Raw genomic sequence first — 12911 nt, 5'->3', positions numbered from 1 at the left:
CGACTTCAATAAATTTCGTAAGACCACCAAAGACCAAGGAAATCAATTATGAGGAGCCCCTAATATTTCTTCGATATTTCTAGATCTCTTTAGAGATAACTAGAATATATCATATGGAATGCATATGGATGAGAAATCACGGACAATGCTTCAATAATGCACTCCCTCGGGGGCTGCTGTTCCATAATAGAATAACAAACATCTTTAGTAAGTAAGGCTGAAAGTGGGTCGGGCTAGGCCAAGCCATGCCCCTACTCAAATCAAGCCCCTTTTTTTTTGAGCTTGGGCTCAAATTTTTTTGGATAATCCAGACCCAAGCCCGACCCATGCCCAAGCTCGAATCCGACTTGAACCCCATTGGCCCGAATTATCTGTTTAGGCCAAAATAAGTCTGGCCCAAACCCAATTGAAGGTTAATACTTCATAATATTTCTTCCCAAGTAAATGAGCTAGCTAAAAATTGGGCTCTCTCCTATATTATAAGTAAATAATATGTGATACATTTCTCTCAGTTAAACCCATTTCAATTTGTCCTTTACTTCCTCGTTATTCTCTCTAAATAACAATATACAAAAATAAATTGATTTGGGCCTGAATTTGATCTCTGTTTTGGGTCTTATTCGAGCTTAGGCTCGAGCCGGGTTAGACTGGGCCAATGACATACCCGACCTCGGTTTGAAAAATAAATGTGCTCTACATTTAAGCCCAAACATGGTCTGAACTCTTTACGAACATAGTCCGACCCAAAGTTGGTTCAGCCCGATGGGCCTCTAGCCAGCTTGAGCCCATGTCTAGCAAAGGGTTTGGGCCCAAGTCAATCATATGCAAAAATTTCAATAGGATCATTTTAAACCTGAATGCAAGGAACTGCACCTTCATGTCCCTATTCCATAGAGTATAACTCCATAGAGTATATTGGCTATAATTGAAAATTTACATACCCAGGGTTATGACCTCATTTTTAATGGATCAAATTAAGTTGCAGCAACTTGCGCTTGTAAGTAGTTGGAAATGCGCGCTAGAATTGCAAACCCCAAAGCAAAAAATCCAGCCTAGGCTGGCACTACTAGGGGCAGTAGCGGCTGTGTCCATGCAGTGGCCCAACCCTAGGAACTAGCTCACGATGCCGCAAGCTCGATTCGGGCAAGGGCCTTGGTCAACGTAAACGCCATAGGACGGGACCCCTACTACTTTTTGATATGACTGAGAGCCCGTTTGGCATTATTTTTATTATTTTATTTTAAAATTAAAATTAGAAAAAATTGAAATAAAAAATGTACTATATTTTTATTTTCAAAGATATTTTTACTATTAATAAAAATGAAATAAGAAACTTTTATTTTTAATGTTTTAGAATAAAAATTTATATTTTTTACTATCATCCACTGCATCACTTTCACTATCTGTCTCCGTGGTTACTACCATCACCTTCCGTATTGCTAGCTCTCCCTCCATCTTTGCCTCCCTACAACAACCACTCACCACCCCCATTGCTGCCTTCGCCGCATCTTACTGCCATTGTTCTCATCTTCTCCATAGTATCTCATTTTTCACCATCGTCTCCATTGTCTTAGTTGCTACTATCACACTATTTTATATTTTCTAGAAATAATTAACTATATCATATATATTTTATTTCTATTTTTTAAATAAAATTTTATTTTCCACTTCAAAAATGATAAGCGATTTTTTTTTTTTTGGGGAAAGGAAAGGTGGGGTCTAGAGTAATTTAAAATAAAATACTCGGAATTTATCTAGTACTGCTGTTAACTTCGGCCCGATTAACGGTATACATAGTGAGTAGGCCGGTATTGCGTTCGAGCTCGGCCTGCAACAACGCAAAGAAAGATTTAGCTGGTTAGTGCTCAGCCCAACTCACTTATTCCTTGGGCCGGGCCACCTAAACTCCTAGGAGCCGACCCTACCCTTCCCTCATCAGCACGCTATCATGTTTCCCTTCTACCCCCTCTTTTAAACTCCTCCAGCTGCCGCAGCAAAAGCAGGGTGTGGTTGAGCTAGAAGAGGAAGCAGAGCTTCATGAGTTCTTCACTCAGGCAATGCTCCAGGCCATCTCGACCTGGCCACAAAGTCCTTACTTCAAAAGCTCAAGCTAATCGACTAGTTTACGTCAACAAAAAGATTTTACAAGCTATGTGAGGACTCCAGCTTGGCTGTAGACAGCAGCAATCCAAGTACACCCGGACGTCACAAAGCGTCCCATAGTGAGAATTCCAAGCGTAAAGACACCCTCAGAGCGCAGTTCCAAGCATGCCATTCCCACCATCATTCCCATGAGCCCCAGGGCTGCATCCCCTCCGGAAAAGAGGAGCAGGCTTGCCCGAACCCATCCATGCCAAAACGCTTTTATGCCCCCTCTTCCTCCCACTAATCAAGCTTTTGTGCGCCCACTGTCACACTAATCAATTACCAAAGAACGTAAACACGTGACCCCCAAATCTAGTCTCCTTTACTAAAGTAATCCTAACACACATTCCACCCTCATCATCATATTTCCCAAATCCAGCTACCAACCAGAGCTCGGCTATAGGAGTACATCAGTAAGAAACTTGTAAGCCATTTCTTTTATAATCTAGAGACATAAACTAAATGGAATTTATTAAGAAACGAGATACTCTATCTGTCCTCCATTTCCTTCTCTGCCCAAAGATTTCCCACTGCCCTGGTTTCTATACCTTCTGGTCTTCCCTCCTGCCTTTATAAGTCGGAAAAGGTTGCAGAATGAGAGCCCTCGATGCGTTTTCCAGTGGAATCGGACTGCAGAAAACTTTCTTTCTTGCTTGCTTGCTCGCTGTCCAATGGCTCTCCCTTCCAGACCTCGTCTCCTCTTCCTCCTCCTCCTCCTCCTTATAATCATGTTGCCATCCCCTTCACACCAAGCCCAAGACCCTCGCCTCATTGACCGCATTGTAAGGTACTACGCCTTCCAATCCTACAACACCAAGCACCACAAGACGGCCATCCTATATAAGCTGCTGCTCCCACCGAGCCTCTCCGGAGTCGCCGCAGAGACCGTTCGGTATCGAGCCGGCAGCCTTAGAAGATATGGAGCAGCCATCAGAGAATTCCGGGTCGCACCTGGTGCCTTTGTTCGCCCCCGCGTCGAAAGGCTCATTATCGTGCGCCAAAACTTGGGCAACCTCTCCTCCATGTATACCGGTTACGGAAACGTATCTGGGTTCCAGCTCGTCTCTCCAGTCCTGGGCCTTCTCTTCTACAATTCAACCAGTCTCCGTAGCTCTCCTTCCAAGAATCTATCCGAGCTCGGGGTCTTGGTCCCTAGAAAACCGATCACGGTGGATTTTTCCAGAGTTGTTGGAGACTTGCAGCGTCTGAGACCGCTCTGTGCGGTGTTCAAGTTGGACGGCAGTGTAAGCTTATCGAATCAAACGGCGAATAACGTCTGTGCCTCGCGGCAGCAAGGCCACTTTGCTCTGGTGGTTCGCTCTGGTAAGAGCACTGATGGTATTGAGAAGAAGGTGAAAGCGAGTAGATGGAAGGTTGTGGTGCTGAGCGCAGCGGCGGGTGCCTTCGGAGCTGTGCTTCTGGGGCTGATCGTGGTGGCGATCGCGAGTGCGAGGAGGAAGAGGTATCAGAAGGAGGAGATGGAGCGGAGGGCATACGAGGAGGAGGCGCTGCAGATCTCCATGGTGGGGCATGTGAGGGCGCCGGCGGCGGACAACCATGCATCGTCTTCTTTGTGATTGGGAATTGAGGCTGAGAAGGAGAGTTCTTCGTTAACAGGGCGTCTTCCATAGATCCGATTCGTTTAGGCTTGCCTTTTCCATGACATTCGTCAAGAAGAGAGTTCAAGCTAGACCGTTGTTGTGTATCTGCTTGCTGACCATATACGTAGAAAAATTCTTTGTACAAGTTTGTCTCTTCTCTTTGTTTTGAGAAGCAGTTTGGATTCTTCGACAAGACAAAGGTAATCCACTGAATCGAATCCTGAAGTTGGATTTCCAGGAGCACGAGCCATTGCCTATTGGCAATGCATCAGATGAGCGCTGGTGGGAGTTGGCAGGCAGAGGTTGCCAAGCATGATTCCTTGTACTGATCTTTCGAGGACAAGAAGAGGCAAAATCATTGTGTTTTTTTTTTAGTCCTTGCGTTTGGGCCACGGTATGCTTGCATTTGTTTAAAACACTGAGAGTAAAGTTCCCCAAGCATAAGATCACTACACTATAGATAATTGGGTACAAAAACATTAAGAAAAAAGATAATTAACAACCATGGTTTCCCCTTCAGTATTGTGTTACTAAGTGAAAATTATGAACCCTATTCATTAGAATCATCTCCACTATAGATAATATTTAAGCATAAGATGAAACTGACTAATGCTAAAAGAGCTCTACGCGCTTGGTTTTTTTCAATAAATCACCACTTCATATGTTCTCTCTTCAATCTTTAAACCCATGTCATTAAAATCAAGTTCTGGCAATTTTACCAATTAAGCTATATAATGATATAAAACTCTTCTTAGATAGTAATTCATAGTTTAACAAAATCGTATATTATTTGTACATGTAAGTGAAGATCCTAGTGTGTTGTCAAGACCTATTTTCTCAGCTTCAGCTTGAATAAGCCGAGCTCAAGCACCACAAGATCGTTACACTGCAGGCGACTCATGGGGAGATGCTACAATAAGCTGCAACATGTGCCCATAGGAGCCATAAACATGGGCCAAACCCAATATCAATGTCAAATGGAACAATAAGCTTAAAAGCATGTGCCTGGAATATTTGTTTTACCGCCTTCTCGCAAAGTTAAGAAGGGAATTGGACAGGTTAACTCAAGCCCAACCCAGAATTCGACAGGGTTGGGGCAAGTTTGGGCATGACCTACGTTGGATTTATTTTGTTTGAAAATTGTAACCTAACTCAAATTGGTTTGGCTTAGGGTTGAGATATCAGGCAACGCAATCCAATCTGAACCCAAACACATACAAATACGTTATATACACATATTAGGTGCCGCTTCCTTTTTCAAGAATTCACTAGTGTTTGTTTAACTATTTGAAATTGGAATCCATATTAAACTCATAATGTTGCCATTCCTGAATAATCTTGTTTTACTTTTACATACTATTATACATGATATTGGATTATCCAGAGTTTTTTATTTTCTGCTTAGAAAATAATGTTGTTATACTTTAAATTCATTGAGGGAGTGGAGGAAGAAAAGAAAAGGGGAAAAGGACATGAAGGGCCACCAAGCCCTCAAGCCCAAAGTAGACCAGGTCTTAGTCAAAATTGAACCATAGAAGAGAAGTAGAGGATGCTCTACAGAAAAAAATTTATTTTACAAGCATAAATTTACAGTGTGCGGTTTGCACTACGGAGTTTGGTGCAACATTCGATGGTTGCCATCAGAAGATAGATGGTCATCAAATAAAATTTGATGGTTGCCATTGAGCTCTACACCAGACTCTGCAACCCTTATTCGACAGTTGTTTATCTCTTGATGGCAGCCATCGAGCTATACCAGACTCTATAGTGAAAAAAGTGCACCACACGGGATCCTGCCTCCTATTTTTTACATTGGGGATCGAAAGCCCTAGGTCCATCCCGAGTTCAAGACCGTCATTACTACTGTATCTCAATTAACGCACACTTGCCTACCTTCCGCATTTCTCTCCCTAAGGTCATATATGGTGAGTAATAGCTAGAGGAACACCTTCACCCTGAATTGCATGATTCCCTCGGTGAAAGCCCGGGCGAACGGACTTAGAACCCTGCCTTGAATTGCATGACTCCCATCTCCACTCTTGTAGAAAGGTCTTGAGGTCGGTTGGATTGGATAAGTAATTCCCCAGAACTTCCTCATGAGTTGAGAGTCCTGCTGAAGCATAGCTTCCCCACGTCACCACTTGGTCTTCTATCCTTTTTTTTTTTTTTTTTTTTTTTTTTTTTTTTTTTTTGCTTAAGCGGGTTATTCATACCTCACGGGTACGAATACACCCTAAAGAGTCAGAATACAAAATGTCCCGAAGAGCTCCGGGCATCTCTCTCTCCCCAGCCCATAGGGTGCCTCCAGAGTGGCTCGCAACAAACGCGGCCACCCAATCGGCCGCCCCATTGGCCTCACGATATACATGCATAGCCTGTAGCGTAACACCCTCCCTCACCATCATCCATATGTCACGAAGCAGAGGATGAGCATCTCCGTGACCGACCGGGCCCCTACGAATCCAGCTGATCACCGTAGCCGAGTCGCCCTCCAGAAGGACCGAACTCGCCCGAAGTACTCGCCGCACATAGGACAAGCCCAACCAGGCTGCTCGGAACTCTGCCCCTGGGACAGAGATATCAAAAATCTGACGGCCCCCTGCTGCCACCACATCCGACCTCGGGCCCCTAACAACAAAACCGGCCCCTCCCCTCCTACCACCGTCCAAGACTGAACCATCAAAATTGACCTTGAGGAAACTCGGGGGTGGGGGCTCCCAGGTAAAGAATACCCTGTGTGGAGCTGCCGAAGCACTATGGGATCCCCAGATGTCCCGAGCTATCAAAGGTCTATGAGCTGGCTCTGCCTGGATAATCTCTGTCGCCTGAGCACAGGCCCGCTCCATCACAAACCGTAGGGACAGCCGACGCTGACAAAACACCCGGGCGTTCCTGGCCAGCCATATCTGGTATGCTGTGCAGGACGCCCTAATAGCCAATCCCCGCATCTGAGTAGAACCCGCCCAAAGCCGAACCTCCTCCAAGTAAAACTCCCTACTCCTCCAGGTATCCTCCGGTATCCCAGTCAGCCTCCAAACACCTCTCGCCCATGCACAGTGGAATAGAACATGATCCACCGACTCGTCCACCCCACAGTCCGGGCATAAGGGTGAAAGGCCCATACCGCGTCTACACAGCTCTGAGCATGTCGGCAATCGCGCCCAGGCCACCTTCCAGAGGAAAAGAGCAACCCTCTGGTGTAGCCCAAACCTCCACACCCAACCACAATCTAGCCCCGACTGTGAACCTGGCTGAATAAGCCGGGTAACATCGCCGACCCCAATGCTCGCTCTACTGGTGGTGCTCCAGACTCTGACATCTGGACCTCCTGACCCCGGAAGGGGAATCGACCAGACCCGCTCTACTAGATGCTCTCCAAACAGCTGGCCCAGCCTGTCACTATCCCACTCGGCTCCTCCTGGTCGGAGCAGATCGGAAACTCGAAGACCCTCCCCCGCCTCAGCACAGAGAGTCGTCGGCCATAGTCTCAAGGGAAGTGCATCCACCCATGGGTCCGCCAGCACATCAATACTCCGTCCATCACCGATCAGCCACCTCGAATGCGCTAGGACCATAGGCACATGCCTCTCAATCTCTCGCCACATAAAGGATCTCCTCCGCCGGGCTATCCCCTGACCCTCAAGGCCCGCCCGGCCGTACCTGGCTATCATAACCTGGCTCCAGTGACCATGCGGCTCCAGGACAAACTGTGCCGCCCTCCGTGCCAATAGGGCCTCGCGTCGCACCAGGGGTGACTGCACCCCCAGCCCGCCCTCCCGCAGTGGTAGACACACCCTCTCCCAGGCCACCAGATGTATCCCATGCCCCCCTCCGTAGGAGCCCCAAAGAAAGCTCCGCATGAGCCACTCAATCCCCACCAGCACAGTCTTCGGCACTACTGTATGAGCCATCAGATAAAAAGGCATGGAACATAGAACTGACCTGATCAATGTCAACCTCCCCATCATAGAAAGTGATGATGCCCTCCATCCCTCTAATCTGCTCCGCACCCTCTCCAGTAGGGTAGAGCACTCTGCCACCCGTAATCTCCTCCCTGTGATGGGAACCCCAAGATACACCAGAGCCCCTGTCTGCTCCTGTATCCCCAATGTCGCCCTGATCTCCTGGCGCACCCTCCCCACAGTGCTTGGGCTGAAGAAGATGGCGGACTTGTGTAGATTGACCTTCTGCCCAGACATCACACAATAATCGGATAGCACGCCCTGGAGGGCTCTGGCGTCCGACACCCTCGCCCTAGCAAGTAAAAGGCAGTCATCTGCAAATAGTAAATGAGAGATAGGTTGGGAACCCGGGGCTGGACAGTAGGGTGCCAGCCCCCGATTCCCACAAGCAGTGTGCAAAGCTCGGGAAAGCACATCAGAGCAAATAATGAATAGAAACGGGGACAGAGGACATCCCTGACGTAGCCCCATAGTAGCACGAAAGAAGGGCGATGGTGAGCCGTTGATCAAAATGGAGAAGCTAGGCCCATGCACACATCCAAGAATCCAATCAATCCAAACCTGGTGGAACCCAAAACTCTCTAGTGCCCGCCGCAGAAAATCCCATCGGATCCGGTCATAGGCACGCTCCATATCTAATTTCACTGCCATCAAGCATTGCCTCCTCGAGGCTCGCTGCAGATCCCCCATCATCTCCTGGGCCAGCAAAATGTTGTCTGAGATGCTCCTCCCTCCCACAAAGGCTCCCTGCTCCTGACTAATGATACGTGGCATAAGGTGCCTCATCCTCCCCACCATGATCCTCGCCACCACCTTATACAGGGTGTTGCATAAACTAATGGGTCTGTAATGACTCGGTTTCGAAGCATCGGGACGCTTCGGTATCAAGGTGATGAAGGTGGCCTTCCAGTCATCTGCCATGCCAGCTCGGCTAAAGTAAAGCTGTACTGCCTCCACCACTACCCTCCGAATAATGCACCAATATCTACGAAAGAAAAATGGAGGGAAACCATCCGGACCAGGGGCCTTGTCCTCTGCGAGCCCCCAAACTGCCTCCTGCACCTCCAACTCCGTCACTGGCTGAATCAAGGCTGTGTTCTCTGACTCCTCCACTCTGAACTCCGACCGTGGGAGAACTCCCGTCTCAACTATCCCCCCCTCCTCAGTCCATCTAGACCTGAAGAACTCAAATAACACCTGCCTAACTGCCGAGTCCTCCTCCACACGGTGGCCCGCCCCAACCCTCAAGGAGCGGATCATATTCCTCTGCCTTCTGATGACTGTGGATCGGTGAAAAAAGCTAGTGTTCCGGTCACCATCCTTAACCCACTGAATTCTGGACTTCTGTCTCCAAAAAATCTCATGCTGCCGCAACAAGGAATGATGGGAGGCCAATGATCGCCGCAGGTCCGCCAGATCAGCCTCCGAAAGCACCTCCCCTCGATCCTCCCGCCCCTGGGCGTCCGATATCGCTGCCTCTACCTCCTCTAGCCTCCTGAAGATATTACCGACGGTCTCCCGGTTCCAACGACGAAGACGGCGTTTGGTGAGCTCCAACCTGCGTGACACCCTCTGCATAGCGTCACCTCGTACTGGCACCCTCCACACCTCCCTAACTATCTCCCAGGACTGGGGATATGACAACCACAGCTTCTCAAAGCGGAAGGGGCTATGATGCACAGATCCCGACACTGTCGATATCAAGAGAGGACAATGGTCAGAAGCAATCCGAGCTAGATGACTAACCTGGTAGGCCGGAAAATGCTGAATCCAATCTGGGGATGCAATGGCCCTGTCGATCCGCTCCCATACTCTAGCTTGCCCAGATTGATTGTTACACCAAGTAAAACGAGGTCCAGAGTAGCCGAGGTCCACCAGCCCATTCCTCTCCACAAACTCTCGGAACTCCCTCCTGTCCACCGAATCAGAGTATTGTCGACCTCCTCTCTTCTCATCTGGGCCTAAGATACAGTTAAAATCACCTACCACCATGGTCGGTACTCCCTGTGTCAACAAACTAGTCAATTCTCCCCACAGAGTCCTCCTTACCCGGTAGTCGGTGCTAGCATACACCCCACACAACACCCACGGGGGTTCATTTGGTTCTGAAATGACCATAACAATCTGCTGGGAGCAATTACAAAATACATCCACCGTACCTATACCCCGCTTCCACAACATCAGTATGCCTCCAGAAAGACCCCGGGATTCCACTGCTAAGACTTCCCAGTCACGTGCCAATCGCCTCTGTACACGCCGTAATCCGTCACCGGAAATTCGTGTTTCACAAAGAAAGCAAATCTCTAGATCATGAAGCTGAACTAACCTCTTGAATGAGGAGAAAAAGGATGGCTTGGCCGCCCCCCTGCAATTCCAAGCTAACACCTTCATTAAAAAACAAATTAGTTCTTCTTCCCCACTCCAGGAGCCAAGGCGCCATCCTGGATTGAAGCCTTCAACAAATCTACAACCCTCCCATGATCCAAAATAGGAGAACCTTGTTTGGAGCCCCCTGGCACGCCCTTTGTCACCACCGCCCCTGCTGGCAACGGCACACTCCCAGGTAGGCGTGACACTGTGATCGGCTGGATGGGAGATCCACTAGCCGTGACCTCCACAGGGAAACTCGGGACCCCTTTTCCCTTGCCCGACTCCACCGTAGAAGCAACCTCCTGCTTACCACTCAAGGCTCGATCCAGCCCGGCATCAACTGCCGCAGTCGCCGGCGTCGTCAGTCCCCCACTCGTCGGCAACATCCGACACAGAGCAGTACCCTGGACATCCAAGGAGGAGGAGGGGAGCGAAACCAAGGTTACCTGCTCTCGAACCGTCGTCGCCGACAGCATCCCATCCGCCAGCTCCTCCGGCCCCGTCCCGTCCACCGCCGCGCCATCAGCCCGTGGAGAGGTCGGCCGCAGTACCATTGAAGGACCATCGACCCCCCTAAGTAGAGCTCCGGCCGGCCTTTGACGAATAGGAGCCCTCACCGGAGGTAAGGAGGCACTCCGGAAGTGTCTCCTGCCTTCCTCCCTCCGGCGAAGCACCAGACCGTCGAAGGAGGGAGAAGACGAGGTTCTGGCCAGACCGTGGGCCGGCCCATTCACTGCTTTCCCCGCTCCGGCTGCTGGACTGGGCTTTGATGGGCTCCTAGCCCGTTTCATTGGGCTTGGACCCTGACCTTTAGTCGGTCCATGGTCCGCCTGGTGGACCGACTCATCCGGGCCTACCTTCTGGCCCGTCTCCACTACCGAGTTCCGGGCTAACCCGGTCAACCCGGTCGTCACACCGAGATGGGTGGACTCACCATTCATGGCTACCGAGCTGCTCGCCTCCCCCTTCGCCGGCGACCTCCGTCTGGCCAGTTTGGTGGGCTTTTGCCACCCCTCCGTATCCACCGGTGACTCGGGAGAGCGTGCCACCAAACACGGTGAACTCGGCCCCGGCTCAGGTGAGTGGCGTACCTGCGATGCCTCCCCTCGTGATTCGGTCGTCTTCTTCGCCGCCGGCTTGCTCGCCCACGGCTTACGGATCATAGATGTCGACATCCAGGGGCCAAAAAGGCTCCTGCTCCCGGGTGGTAGACCCGTCTTCCCCGCCCCATCCCCCTCCCTTGACTCCGATGACGATGCCTGCTGGGCACTAGTTGCAGTCGCCATCGGGGCTGGAGGAAACGGGCAAGCCTCCTCACCATGGCCGAGGCGGGCACATTTGTAGCAGAAGCTTGGGAGATTCTCAAACCGGAAGAGTTGCCAGTGCAGATCAGATCCAATCCGGATGAAAGTCCCCGGTCGGATCGGCTCCCGGGCATCCAGTTCCACCTTGACTCGTGCGAAGCCGATCTTCCGACCAAGATCCGTGGTTTTGTCCAATGCCAGAGGGCGGCCGGCCTTCGCAGCAATGCTCAAGATTAAGTTTTTCGACCAGTACTCCATTGGCAGGTTGGGGAGCCTCAGCCATACGATAAGCCGATGGAGATTCCCAGCATCCGGCACAAAGTTAGGTCTCCACCTCTCCATGGCTAGAAGCTGGCCAGCCACCAACCACGGCCCGGCGTCCATGGCGGCTTCCCGGTGCATCTCCGTCCGGAAGCGAAAGGCAAACGTGTCGTTCGACATCACGAAGGCCTCGACGTCGTAATCTAACTTCCCGACCCTTCGCAACTCCCGGCTGATCCACTCCGCTGGCACCCGACGACCCACACTCCGAACAATGACTGCAGTATCCCTCCATGCCGCTCTTGCTAGCTCCCCCTCCTCCGGCGGAATGTCCACCACGTCCGTGAATCGCAGCTTCAGAGCCTCCAAATCAGCTTCCGGGATTTGGTCGTTTGTCCAGAGCGGCGGCGGCGGCCTCGCCATTCCTTTCGTCACCTCCGCCCACGACCGACCGGTCGGCTGAGATCGCGACGGCTTCTCACCCTGGCCCACCACCTCCGCCTTCCCAGAATCGTGCCGGCCAGGTGACCCCATTGTGCTGCCCGGCGTTCGAACAGAGACCCCCCTAGCCCGGCTACAGCCGGACCCACCCGAACTCCCCCTCCCGAGACCTCGTCTGTTACGCCCCCCAGGTGTTTGAAGGAATACCCCACCCGTCGCACGAGTTCCAGCGCAACCGGGCGCACATCCCAAGTCACTCTCTCTCTCTCCTCACTCCCTAGACACCCAGTAATCGGGCGGAGTGTTCGGTCTTCTATCCTTGACTGCCCTTCACAGGGTTCTCGATCCAAGACCCTTGGGAGTTGAAGATCCCACGAAGAGTATTTTTCCTCTTTCGTTCTTTAGGCATAGGAGTGCGCCTCTCGTAGACGAATACCGACTTGCGGAGTTTGCTGCGCGGGAGTATCCGCCGGTCTTCTTTTGTTTCCTGCCCCGGTCAGCTTTTCTTTCTACTTAGGCACTCGGATCTCAGGCAATACAACGATATAGCTGAGGAAGGCGCTGAGCCAATGCAAAGTTCCCGGCCCAGCTACCCATCCAGAATTTAGCCCATCGGTGCTTCTAGAATTGTAATAATATCCTGCTTGAGGGGCAGGTGTTTGAATTCAAAAGTGATAAAATATTTGCTGAAAAAAATAAGAGAAAAAAAAGAAAGAAAAATAATTTTATTTTTCTACACACGGGATACATCTTAAGGATTATATATAGTTGAGTATAGACTCTATACAAAAAAAATAATATATGCTGATATAAAATTATACTAATAT

At 50.3% G+C, this 12911-nt stretch overlaps 1 protein-coding gene across 1 annotated transcript; it reads left to right on the top strand.

Annotated features, from left to right (window-relative positions):
* The first annotated feature begins 2816 nt into the window (after positions 1–2816).
* Positions 2817–4296, top strand: LOC103697445. Its single transcript, XM_008779300.2, has one exon. The coding sequence runs from the start codon at positions 2817–2819 to the stop codon at positions 3720–3722; it is 906 nt and encodes a 301-aa protein (XP_008777522.2). The 3' UTR covers positions 3723–4296.
* The last annotated feature ends 8615 nt before the right edge of the window (positions 4297–12911 follow it).

The sequence above is a fragment of the Phoenix dactylifera genome, chromosome 5 (assembly GCF_009389715.1).
Source record: "Phoenix dactylifera cultivar Barhee BC4 chromosome 5, palm_55x_up_171113_PBpolish2nd_filt_p, whole genome shotgun sequence".
NCBI classification, from domain to species: Eukaryota; Viridiplantae; Streptophyta; class Magnoliopsida; order Arecales; family Arecaceae; genus Phoenix; species Phoenix dactylifera.
The sequence above is the reverse complement of the archived record's forward strand: the minus strand, read 5'-3'. Positions and strand labels throughout refer to the sequence as shown.

Coding starts and splice junctions, on each gene's coding strand:
- LOC103697445 (XM_008779300.2), top strand. CDS start 2,817: ATGGCTCTCCCTTCCAGACCTCGTCTCCTCTTCCTCCTCCTCCTCCTC.